Source organism: Bombina bombina, chromosome 6, assembly GCF_027579735.1.
Source record: "Bombina bombina isolate aBomBom1 chromosome 6, aBomBom1.pri, whole genome shotgun sequence".
Classification (NCBI taxonomy): domain Eukaryota; kingdom Metazoa; phylum Chordata; class Amphibia; order Anura; family Bombinatoridae; genus Bombina; species Bombina bombina.
This window is the reverse complement of record NC_069504.1, coordinates 1,002,533,714-1,002,546,412: the sequence shown is the minus strand read 5'-3', so window position 1 is coordinate 1,002,546,412 and position 12,699 is coordinate 1,002,533,714. Positions and strand designations below refer to the sequence as shown.

Genomic DNA, 12,699 nt, shown 5'->3' with positions numbered 1-12,699 from the left:
CAATGTGCATGCCGGGTGCCGAGAGCGTGTGGGGGGGAGCGTGGGAGGTGCGCGCATCAATGAAAGTGAATTGGGAAGGAGGGAGAGGGAGGGGGGTTTTGAGGGGGGGCTGCTACACTAAAGAAAAATCTAATTTATTTTTAATTAAAAAAAACATTTTTCAGAGCAAAATGGGTACCCAAAATGGCGGCTGGCGGCTCATAGGTAGCGGGGGGGGTTAGAGGGAGATCAGGGAGGTTGGGGCTTATAGTGGGGGTCTATCAGAGCTACATAATTATTAAAAAAAAAAAAAAAGCCTTTTACTTTCTGCCAGTACTCAAGATGGCGGGGACAATTGTGGGGTAGGGGAGGGAAGAGAGCTGTTTGGGTGGGATCAGGGGGTGGGATGTGTCAGGTGGAAGGCTGATCTGATCTCTACACTAAAGCAAAAATTAACCCTGCAAGCTCCCTACAAGCTACCTAATTAACCCCTTCACTGCTGGGCATAATACAAGTGTGGTGCACAGCGGCATTTAGCCAAAAAGCAACGCCAAAGCCACATATGTCTGCTATTTCTGAACAAAGGGGATCCCAGAGAAGCATTTACAAGCATTTGTGCCATAATTGCACAAGCTGTTTGTAAATAATTTCTGTGAGAAACCTAAAGTTTGTGAAAAAGTTTGTGAAAAAGTGAACGATTTTTTTATTTGATCGAATTTGGCGGTGAAATGGTGGCATGAAATATATCAAAATGGGCCTAGATCAATACTTTGGGTTGTCTACTACACTACACTAAAGCTAAAATTAACCCTACAAGCTCCCTAATTAACCCCTTCTCTGCTCGGCATAATACACGTGTAGTGCGCAGCGGCATTAAGCGGCCTCCTAATTACCAAAAAGCAACGCCAAAGCCATATATGTCTGCTATTTCTAAGCAAAGGGGATCCCAGAGAAGCATTTACAACCATTTGTGCCATAATTGCACAAGCTGTTTGTAAATAATTTCAGTGAGAAACCTAAAATTGTGAAAAATGTAACGATTTTTTTTTATTTGATCGCATTTGGTGGTGAAATAGTGGCATGAAATATACCAAAATGGGCCTAGATCAATACTTGGGGGTGTCTACTACACTACACTAAAGTTAAAATTAACCCTACACACTCCCTACAAGCTTCCTAATTAACCCCTTTTCTGCTGGGCATAATACACGTGTGTGGTGCGCAGTGGCATTTAGTGGCCTTCTAATTACCTTAAAGCAATACCAAAGCTATATATGTCTGCTATTTCTGAACAAAGGGAATCTCAGAAAAGCATTTAAAATTATTTATGCCATAATTGCACAAGCTGTTTGTAAATAATTTCAGTGAGAAACCTAAAGTTTGTGAAAAAGTGAACGTTTTTTTTTTTTATTTGATCGCATTTGGCGGTGAAATGGTGGCATGAAATATACCAAAATGGGCCTAGATCAATACTTTGGGTTGTCTACTAAAAAAAAAATATGTACATATCAAGGGATATTCTGGAATTCCTGACAGATAACAGTGTTCCAATGTAACTATCGCTCATTTTGAAAAAAAAAATGGTTTGGAAATAGCAAAGTGCTACTTGTATTTATTGCCCTATAACTTGCAAAGAAAATGTAAACATTGGGTATTTCTAAATTCAGGACAAAATTTAGAAACTATTTAGCATTGGATTTTTTTTTGGTGGTTGTAGATGGTAGATGTGGAACAGATTTTGGGGCTCAAAGTTAGAAAAATTGTGTTTTTTCCATTTTTTCTTCATATTTTATAAAAAAAATTATAGTAAATTATAAGATATGATGAAAATAAGGGTATCCTTAGAAAGTCCATTTAATAGCGAGAAAAACGGTATATAATATGTGTGGGTACAGTAAATGAGTAAGAGGAAAATTACAGCTAAACACAAACACAACAGAAAGGCAAAAATAGCCTTGGTCCCAGACGGTCAACAAATGGAAAAGTGCCCTGGTCACGAAGGAGTTAAAGGGACAGTCTATTCAAAATTAAACGTTTTATGATTCAGATAGTGCATGCAATTTTAAACAACTTTCAAGTTTACTGTTATCATCAGATTTGTTTTGTTCTTTTTGTATTGTTTGTTGAAAGCTAAACCAAGGTAGGCTCATATGCTTATTTGTAAACCCCTGAAGGCTTCTTCTTATGTCAGTGCATTTTGACAGGTTGTTACAGCTACACAGTGCTAATTCATGTGTGCCTTAAAAGATAACATTGTGCTCACTCCTGCAGAGTTATTTATGAGTCAGCACTGATTGGCTAAAATGCAAGTCTGTCAAAAGAACTAAAATAAGGGTGGGCAGCCTGCAGAGGCTTAGATACAAGGTAATCACAGAGGTAAAAAGTATATTAATATATACTTTTGGTTATGCAAAACTGGGGAATTGGGTAGATTATCTATATTTTTAAACAATAAAAATTCTGGAGTAGACTATCTCTTTAAGCGTGTTATAAACAATGTTATTTCCAGTCATTATTTTGTCTGCCTTTTCTATAAATTTCTGCAACTTGTGCTTTTTCCACCCCTGCCCAGAATGGTTGGTGCACATAATGCAGCATACATAGGTATGCTGCATAAATAGATAAAAAAAAAACAATTGCACTACTTATTAACTATAGCAGACTCATAACCTCTTTAGTACCCTTGCAAGGTTAGGGTTAAGTTAATTGGGTAGTGGTGCTGTGTATTTATATTATCAATACAGAGACAAGAAGGGGTAGAGAACCCCTAGAAAAGAATACACTTATTAGCACTCATGAGTGCTAATACTAGTACTTTCCATCTCTATATACTTTAAGTGTACTGATGAGTGCTAATACTAGTACTTTCCTTCTCTATATACTTTAAGTGTACTCATGAGTCATGAGTGCTAATACTAGTACTTTCCATCTCTATATACTTTAAGTGTTCTCAGGACTCATGAGTGCTAATACTAGTACTTTCCATCTCTATATACTTTAAGTGTACTCATGAGTCATGAGTGCTAATACTAGTACTTTCCATCTCTATATACTTTAAGTGTACTCATGAGTCATGAGTGCTAATACTAGTACTTTCCATCTCTATATACTTTGTGTACTCATGAGTGCTAATACTAGTACTTTCCATCTCTATATACTTTAAGTGTACTGATGAGTGCTAATACTAGTACTTTCCTTCTCTATATACTTTAAGTGTACTCATGAGTCATGAGTGCTAATACTAGTACTTTCCATCTCTATATACTTTAAGTGTACTGATGAGTGCTAATACTAGTACTTTCCTTCTCTATATACTTTAAGTGTACTCATGAGTCATGAGTGCTAATACTAGTACTTTCCATCTCTATATACTTTAAGTGTTCTCAGGACTCATGAGTGCTAATACTAGTACTTTCCATCTCTATATACTTTAAGTGTACTCATGAGTCATGAGTGCTAATACTAGTACTTTCCATCTCTATATACTTTAAGTGTACTCAGGACTCATGAGTGCTAATACTAGTAATTTCCATCTCTATATACTTTAAGTGTACTCATGAGTCATGAGTGCTAATACTAGTACTTTCCATACTTTAAGTGTACTCATGAGTCATGAGTGCTAATACTGAGTGCTAATACTAGTACTTTCCATCTCTATATACTTTAAGTGTACTCATGAGTGCTAATACTAGTAATTTCCATCTCTATATACTTTAAGTGTACTCATGAGTGCTAATACTAGTACTTTCCATCTCTATATACTTTAAGTGTACTCATGAGTGCTAATACTAGTACTTTCCATCTCTATATACTTTTAGTGTACTCAGGACTCATGAGTGCTAATACTAGTACTTTCCCTCTCTATATACTTTAAGTGTACTCATGAAGTATATAGAGATGGAAAGTACTAGTATCAACACTTGTATTGAGGGTGGCTCAAAGATGATTAAAACTTAACTTTCATAAGATACAACCAAACAAATAAAATTTAAAACAGGGAAAAACATATATTAAAAACACACATAGGAGGGACTGATCGGATGCAATGTTTACAGAGCCTGAGTAAAGCTTTATTACATGGTGGGGATAACCACATAAGTGTACTCATGAGTGCTAATACTAGTACTTTCCATCTCTATATACTTTTAGTGTACTCAGGACTCATGAGTGCTAATACTAGTACTTTCCATCTCTATATACTTTAAGTGTACTCATGAGTGCTAATACTAGTACTTTCCATCTCTATATACTTTTAGTGTACTCAGGACTCATGAGTGCTAATACTAGTACTTTCCATCTCTATATACTTTAAGTGTACTCATGAGTGCTAATACTAGTACTTTCCATCTCTATATACTTTAAGTGTACTCAGGACTCATGAGTGCTAATACTATTACTTTCCATCTCTATATACTTTAAGTGTACTCAGGACTCATGAGTGCTAATACTAGTACTTTCCATCTCTATATATTTTAAGTGTACTCATGAGTGCTAATACTAGTACTTTCCATCTCTATATACTTTTAGTGTACTCAGGACTCATGAGTGCTAATACTAGTACTTTCCATCTCTATATACTTTAAGTGTACTCAGGACTCATGAGTGCTAATACTAGTACTTTCCATCTCTATATATTTTAAGTGTACTCATGAGTGCTAATACTAGTACTTTTCATCTCTATATGCTTTGCGTACTCATGAGTGCTAATACTAGTACTTTCAATCTCTATATACTTTAAGTGTACTCATGAGTGCTAATACTAGTACTTTCCATCTCTATATACTTTTAGTGTACTCAGGACTCATGAGTGCTAATACTAGTACTTTCCATCTCTATATACTTTAAGTGTACTCATGAAGTATATAGAGATGGAAAGTACTAGTATCAACACTTGTATTGAGGGTGGCTCAAAGATGATTAAAACTTAACTTTCATAAGATACAACCAAACAAATAAAATTTAAAACAGGGAAAAACATATATTAAAAACACACATAGGAGGGACTGATCGGATGCAATGTTTACAGAGCCTGAGTAAAGCTTTATTACATGGTGGGGATAACCAGGTAAATTACCATTAATAGGGGAAACGGTTGTAGATAGATGGACAAAAATATATGATAAATGTGCTTGTACAGTATAGAAACCACTTAGCATGTGACTCGAGATAAACTTGCATAGAATTGATGCCTTAGTTATAACATGGGTGTCACGGATACCAGACCCCCAAGGCTAACCCCCACCCCATTACTACCTCACCCCTGTTGTTTCTCAGCGGTTTTGGGCTCCTTGTTGCTTGTTTTGTCACCAGTACTTTGTCAGAGAAGAACTGGCCTCTGACCAGAAAAACCCTCCTAGGCTGTCCGGTCTCCTGGAATTCCGGTCGGCCGCCTCACAACGGACACCCACCTAACCCCTCTCCGGCCGGCCAGGCTCCTGGATCTCCCGGTCGGCCACAGAACAGCAGGACACCCGCTACCTTCAACCCTGGTCGCTCCAGCTGCCCTTTGTCCCAGAGCTCCGCTCTTTTTGAGGATTGGTAGCTCCTAGGGAGGACAAGAGGTGGTGGCATTGCCAGAGGGGAGCTACTTGGGGAAATGGGGGTTTCGGACACCCCTACCCCCCAATCTTTACCTGGCTGTAACTCCGGTCCCCAGTAACGAATCACGCTGCTTTTTGGTCTGTGGCATCGGGAGACCTTTCAAATGACACCCTGGTCCCCTGGTATCACCCAAAACCATCACCCCGTGGTCCTGGGTTTCTGTGGGACTATGGCTGCTATGGAGGCGCTGGTCTGTCTGGAGGGGCGGGAATGGCGGGAAAATTGTGGGATTGTCCAGTGTCTAATCAAGATGAGCTTTGTGTATAAAAGAGTGTGTGTTTTCCAATAAAAGCAGTTCCTGTTTCACTTGAATGCTAGTATGTCTAGTTATTTGGGTGGGCCTCAGCTAAAATAACTTTCCTGGGCTACATAGCAGCCTGTTCCAGGCAGAGGAAGGACCCTCTGGGTAGCCAGAGTCTGCCACAGGGTGGGACCCTAAATACTGGTGCTGACGGGCATCAGGGGTGGCTACAGGCTGTGGTCACTTGCCAGCTACATAGCTGCAGTCGGCAGGGAGGAAGCAGGACCTGTTAGGCGGAGCTACCCAGTCGGGGTAGCCGGGGTATCCGTCACAATGGGTTTATCACAGCCAATTCAATGCAAAGTTTGCTCTAAATATTGTAGCTTCTAGCATGTGATCCAGTTATTTTATTCAAATGTATCTAAATCAAGGGAATTACTCCAAAATGAGCTGGATCCCCTTAGGTAAACAGCAGAGTCCTCCACTTCAAATTTGTAATAAGCACTCGTAATACATGCTTTAACAACGGGACCCCATCCTATGGCAAGTTAAAATTAAGGAGTTACTATTGACTCCTCACCAATTCTCTTAACAAAAAATGTTTTTTTTTGTTACGGAACTCAGGCTCTGTATACATTGCATCCAATCAGTCCCTCCTATGTGTGCTTTTAATAAATGTTTTTCCCTGTTTTGATTTTATTTTTTGGTTGTATCTAATAAAAGTTAAGTTTTAATCATCTTTGAGCCACCCTCAATACAAGTGTTGATACTAGTACTTTCCATCTCTATATACTTTAAGCATACTCATGAGTGCTAATAAGTGTATTATTTTCTAGTGGTTTTCTACCCCTTCTTGTCTCTGTATAGGTATGCTGCAATTTACCTGACCCTGCTGTATTCAGCAGATAATACTGTTTTTATCTGTAGATTTACCAGTTGCTATGATATTTTACACTGCTTATTCACTCACCACTTCATTCTCTAGTTAATCAGCTGTAAAGATTAATGTATAAACAGATGATGCTGGAGAGGCCACTAAGTACATTTCACCCAGTGATTGTTTAAATAATTGCAGAAGCTCATTTACATCTGGCACTAAATGGCCACAGAGGGATCCAGGCTTTTTCTGTGTTGAAACTTAGCTTCTTTCCATGAGAGAATACTGAGGTAGGCTTGTGCATGTGCCCTAATCACGTTATGGCATGTGTGTTTGCAACAATATATAACATTATAACAGACATTGTTGCAAATACTCTATCCATATAGTGATATAGACAAATACACGCTTCTGTGCAAGGATACCCAAAAAAATGAGAATTTAAAAACAGACTTAGATTGAAAAATGTATTTATTTTTCAAGTGTACACTCTGTCTAACTCATGAAACTTGTATTTTGACTTCTATGTTCCTTTAATAATAATGATTTCTAACAATTTTTTAATTGAATGCTTCTGATAACTAATAATGGTCTGGTTTGTAGATATTGGAATATATCTGTAATGTCTCTAATTGTGTTTTTCTTTATATGCAGGCTGCGGAAAAGTCTGACGTTCTAAACCCACTAATTACTGGAGTGTTCCTTGAGGTGAGAAGCAGTTATACGGTTGCCAGCACGGGATTGAATTTTTGACACGTTGAATCATAAACATGGAACAAATACTTAATTATAAGTTTCATTAGCAGAACTAACTAGATAAAAAAATAAAGTAATTACTTTGCTCTATATATAACGGTCGATTAGCAAACCAATGTTAAAGTGGTTCTTTACTCTCTGTCTCATTCCAGGCTTCTAATAGTGCTTCCTACATTCAAGATGCTTTCCAGCTTCTCTTGCCAGTACTTGAAATCTCCCACATCCAGAGTCGGACTTAATCGTTGCTAACATTGTGTGTCTCCTTTTAACAACCTGGATCTTTTGAGCAGTCTCAGTGACTTATGGAAGCCAAACAGGTTCCTCTCCTGCTATTACCAAAACAATTATCTCCTGCAATAAATAGGACCATCCATGGGATTCTAACAAGATGATGTGACAATGGGGCAAGTTTAAGAAACAACTTCTCACGAACCAAAAAACAGCTGTGTGTTTAATCAAAAGGCTCCTAGGTGTAACAAAGAGTATATTATGTTCTAATAAGCATCATTTTATTAAGACCCTACATAGACAGGTGTGGTTGTCTCCCTAAGCTCTGAAGGAAAATCAAGCAGACACTGGTTTAAAATATAATTCTACAAAACCCTTTTATTTACTTTGTCAGCTACAATGAGGCAGGGATTTTTTTAAGTCTTGTTGTGTCTCACTCAGTTCTCTCATTTTTTATGTCATTGAATCGTTCACACCAATATGTACACAATGAAACTGTGTGATTCATCCTGTCAACAGTTTATTAACAAATCCAAGGTTTTTCCATTGCAGGGCGTTCTCTTTCATTTGTCCTGTTGTCTTCATTATGTGCAATGTGTGTCAGTTGTGTTTGTAATTTTAACTTTTGCTAAGATTTTGTATTAATTGCAGCAGCAATGTAAATATGTTTTCCCATTAAGAAGAAATAAGGTTTGTAGATTTACTTTAGTAAAACATATTACCTTATCTAAAATTTTCCTTACCTAACATGGTAGGGCTTTTCTGTATTGTTTTTTCTAGTATTGTGAAATTCAGTCAATATATTCTAAATCCTGGGAGAGATGAGGGGGAAATACATATCTTAATAGGCATTGGTGGACAAACTGTTACATTTCCATGCCAACAGTAAATTCTTAAAAAAAAGAGCCAATATATTTCGTTTAAAACCCTTGGATCCAAAGGTTTCGTACAAAGAGCATAAAGGAATAGTAGTGCATTTCAAATTTGACACGAAGCCTGTTTTGACATTTAATGGTAAGTGAACAACATTAAGTTCCTGTAAGAGACTCCAGGTTGCCTATTGCAGAGTATTAGCTTCTCCTATTTATCACAAATAGCTGCAGCATCTATAGTACTAACCGTGACGTATACAATAACTTATACATTAGTAAAGTCTCTCACCTTTGCAGAGGAGAGCCTAATGCTAACCTTGGCATCTGACCTTGTTTTCCAATGTTCTCTAAGGCATATTCACTGACGCCAGACTTGTCTCCACCTCAGTCTCCTTACCACTTACCTGGGGTCGGCCCCGTCTCCATAGTGACATAGGCTTTTGCCCATTCACAAAAACATTGATAGGTGATTGTCACTGATCCCATGCCTGTACTCCACCTCCAATCACTCTGTTTTAACTGTTACAGCGTGACCACTGTAAAAAGCTCCACTCCACAACCAGATCGATTAAATAAATGGAATGTTAGCTCTCGCCAGTTAGCAATCTCCATTGCAAAGAGGCTTATACAACAACAAGAAAGGGAGCAGCTAAAATCAAAACATATTGAAATAATATTCACAAAAACTAGGTCTATGATTAAAGCTGTCAGGGACGAAATGCGTGATACGTGCCTTCCGTGTCTGTTATAGTTTTTCAGCTTGTGTTTTGCGTTTTTATGATTTTTTTTTTCAATACATTTTTGGTTTTAGCAGCTCCCTTCTTGTTTTGACAAATATTACTGTGAAAAGTATCACAGGTTCTTTGATAACCATTCTCATTTATTCACCTACCCTATTATATTCAAGAAGGCTATGTGTACCTGCAGCTGGTAGGTGCATGCTTCAATCAAATGTGTGTGCATGCGGCTTTATTGCATAAGTGGCCATTTGATCATTTTTGCTTCAAAGCTCTTTTGCAAATGATAGTCTATAGCAGGAAAAAAAAAACATTGTTGGGCAAATTTGAAATACACTACTTTTACAAATGCCTTGTTAAATTTGGACCCTAAAGTATTAACTTTAAATAAAATACATCCAAAAGTGTAGAGATCTTTGTTTCTTGATTAAGAAGAGTTATATCAAGTAAAAAAGGAGATAGTATTGTGCGTAGCGTATAGGTATTATGTTTGTGGGAGATGAGAATGAAGTATTTGGAACAGGAGATTAGCTGGGCAGAATTGACTTCTGACTGTAGCACACTCTGTTAATAGGTTTCCAAGCCAAGTTGTAAGAAAAGCTTCTGTTGTATCAAAATACAAAGTGTAACCTCTTTGGAGGCTTGAATATTATACTAGATATTTCTGAGTTATCATTAATATTTATGAGGGTCATTGATTACCTATGCTAGCTGGCTTGGCTATAATGCCAAAACAGATTACCAAACAATACTTTTTTTTCTTTTTTTTTTAAAGACTCAGTTTTAGCATTTATAATAAATGAGCCTAAATACTTCTAAATTTGTGTTTATGCAGCATTAAAAATGTTATCATCAAGAAAACCTAAGGTACATGCCATTTTATATATATATGCATACAAATAAATACAAGAGGTTTTAAACAAATATCAAGGATTTTTAGATCATTTATTTGATGCCAAACAACCTTTTACATATGTTAACTAAATATAACAACACTTTCTAAAGCAGATATCTATATTTAATATTCTCTAAGCCTTCTATAAGATCATATTGGTTACAATTAAAATGATATACAACACAAAATATCTGTAACACTAAAATTCTAATCTAGAACAGATGTATCAATAGCATCTAGTTTCCATCCGTTATCATAATGGCAAGAATAGATCATTAACGTATTAAATTGCTTGAATTAATAAACATGAGTTTGTTAAAAAAAAATATAAAGTGTGCTGTCGTTGGTAGTCACTTAAAGTATTTTTGAAGATGTTCTGAAGTATGTTATGTTATTTGTTGAGATGTAAATCAGTGTAGAAAATATTACTCTTACAAGTTTTTTTTTCTGGTGCAATAGCTTAAAGGGGTATGAAACCCAAATGTTTTATGATTCAGATAAAGCATACCGTTTTAAATACATTTCCAATATACTTCTATTATTAAATTTGCTTCATCTTCTTGGTATCCTTTGTTCAAGTTGCAGCAATGCATTACTGGGAGCTAGCTGAGCACATCAGGTGAGCCAATGACAAATACGCATATATTTTCACCCACCAATCAGCAGCTAGTTCCCAGTAGTGCATTGATGCTCCTGAGCCTACCTTGGTATGCTTTATAACAAAGGATACCAATTGAATGTAGCAAATTAAATAATAAAAGTAAATTGGAAAGTTGATGAAAATGTCATGCTCTGTTTGAATCATATATATATATTTACTTTATTGTCCCTTAAAGAGCTTCATGACACCACTACTATTCAGCTTATGGCTTCTGTGAGTAACTAACATATTGGATCCGGATTGGGATATATTAAAAAATTACACTTATGTTCTTTTAAGCTGAAAAAACATTGTCTGTTTACAATTATTTAAAAAAATTCTAGCCATAGGATGCAAAATTTTTATCAAATCTCTAAGAAGGAATGCATAACCCTGCTTCAATAGCCTAAAATGCGTAAGTGTCAAATGGTGTGGAAATAAGATCACAGGACAAAGCTGCCACCACACCACTAAAAGACACAGCTTATATAAACAAGGATAGTTCTGTAACTAAAGAAAATATCCCTTACATAAAAAGGCAAGGGATTACATCACATCACATCACTGTTCAAGGCTTCAGCATATGCTTCCTGTGTAATATGTAACAGGGTTTTTATATCTTCTGTTTGTTGGTGCGCACCTTTTATATGTTGTTATTAATTGTTGTTTATTGTGTTTCTACTAATAGCTGAGGAGCAAATCTGTATTTTTCTGTATGTAAATATTTGTTTTTTGTTTGTATACAAATAAAAAAATAATAAACCTACTTTTTATCTGAACTCCCGACTTTACATGTACACACTGAACAGCACTGTATAAGCATGAGATCAGTTATATTATAGTAATATGTATCTTACTGCTCACTGTACCATGATATAGATTAGAGTGCACACACACCACACGTACAGCACTGTGTAAGCATGAGATCAGTTATATTATACTAATTTGTATCTTACTGCTCACTGTACCATGATATAGATTAGAGTGCACACACACCACACGTACAGCACTGTATAAGCATGAGATCAGTTATATTATAGTAATATGTATCTTACTGCTCACTGTACCATGATATAGATTAGAGTGCACACACACCACACGTACAGCACTGTATAAGCATGAGATCAGTTATATTATAGTAATATGTATCTTACTGCTCACTGTACCATGATATAGATTAGAGTGCACACACACCACACGTACAGCACTGTATAAGCATGAGATCAGTTATATTATAGTAATATGTATCTTACTGCTCACTGTACCATGATATAGATTAGAGTGCACACACACCACACGTACAGCACTGTGTAAGCATGAGATCAGTTATATTATACTAATTTGTATCTTACTGCTCACTGTACCATGATATAGATTAGAGTGCACACACACCACACGTACAGCACTGTATAAGCATGAGATCAGTTATAGTAATATGTATCTTACTGCTCACTGTACCATGATATAGATTAGAGTGCACACACACCACACGTACAGCACTGTATAAGCATGAGATCAGTTATATTATAGTAATATGTATCTTACTGCTCACTGTACCATGATATAGATTAGAGTGCACACACACCACACGTACAGCACTGTGTAAGCATGAGATCAGTTATATTATAGTAATATGTATCTTACTGCTCACTGTACCATGATATAGATTAGAGTGCACACACACCACACGTACAGCACTGTATAAGCATGAGATCAGTTATATTATAGTAATATGTATCTTACTGTTTCCCAAACCCTCTCACTGTACCATGATAGAGATTAGATTGCACAGACACCACATAACCACATATTATATGTTCACTAATTATTGTTTTACAAATTAGTAATAAGAAGGAGGTTGAGGGGATTAGAG

The 12,699-nt window shown here is 36.5% G+C and overlaps 1 protein-coding gene across 1 annotated transcript in view; it reads left to right on the top strand.

The window, feature by feature from the left end:
- Window positions 1-11,605, top strand: part of FAM114A2 (family with sequence similarity 114 member A2) — a 92,432-nt gene extending 80,827 nt beyond the window's left edge. The window contains 2 exon segments of the mRNA XM_053718699.1: window positions 7,353-7,406; window positions 7,607-11,605. Coding sequence (XP_053574674.1) covers window positions 7,353-7,406; window positions 7,607-7,693 — 141 coding nt within the window. The 3' untranslated portion in view covers window positions 7,694-11,605.
- Window positions 11,606-12,699: the final 1,094 nt, after the last annotated feature.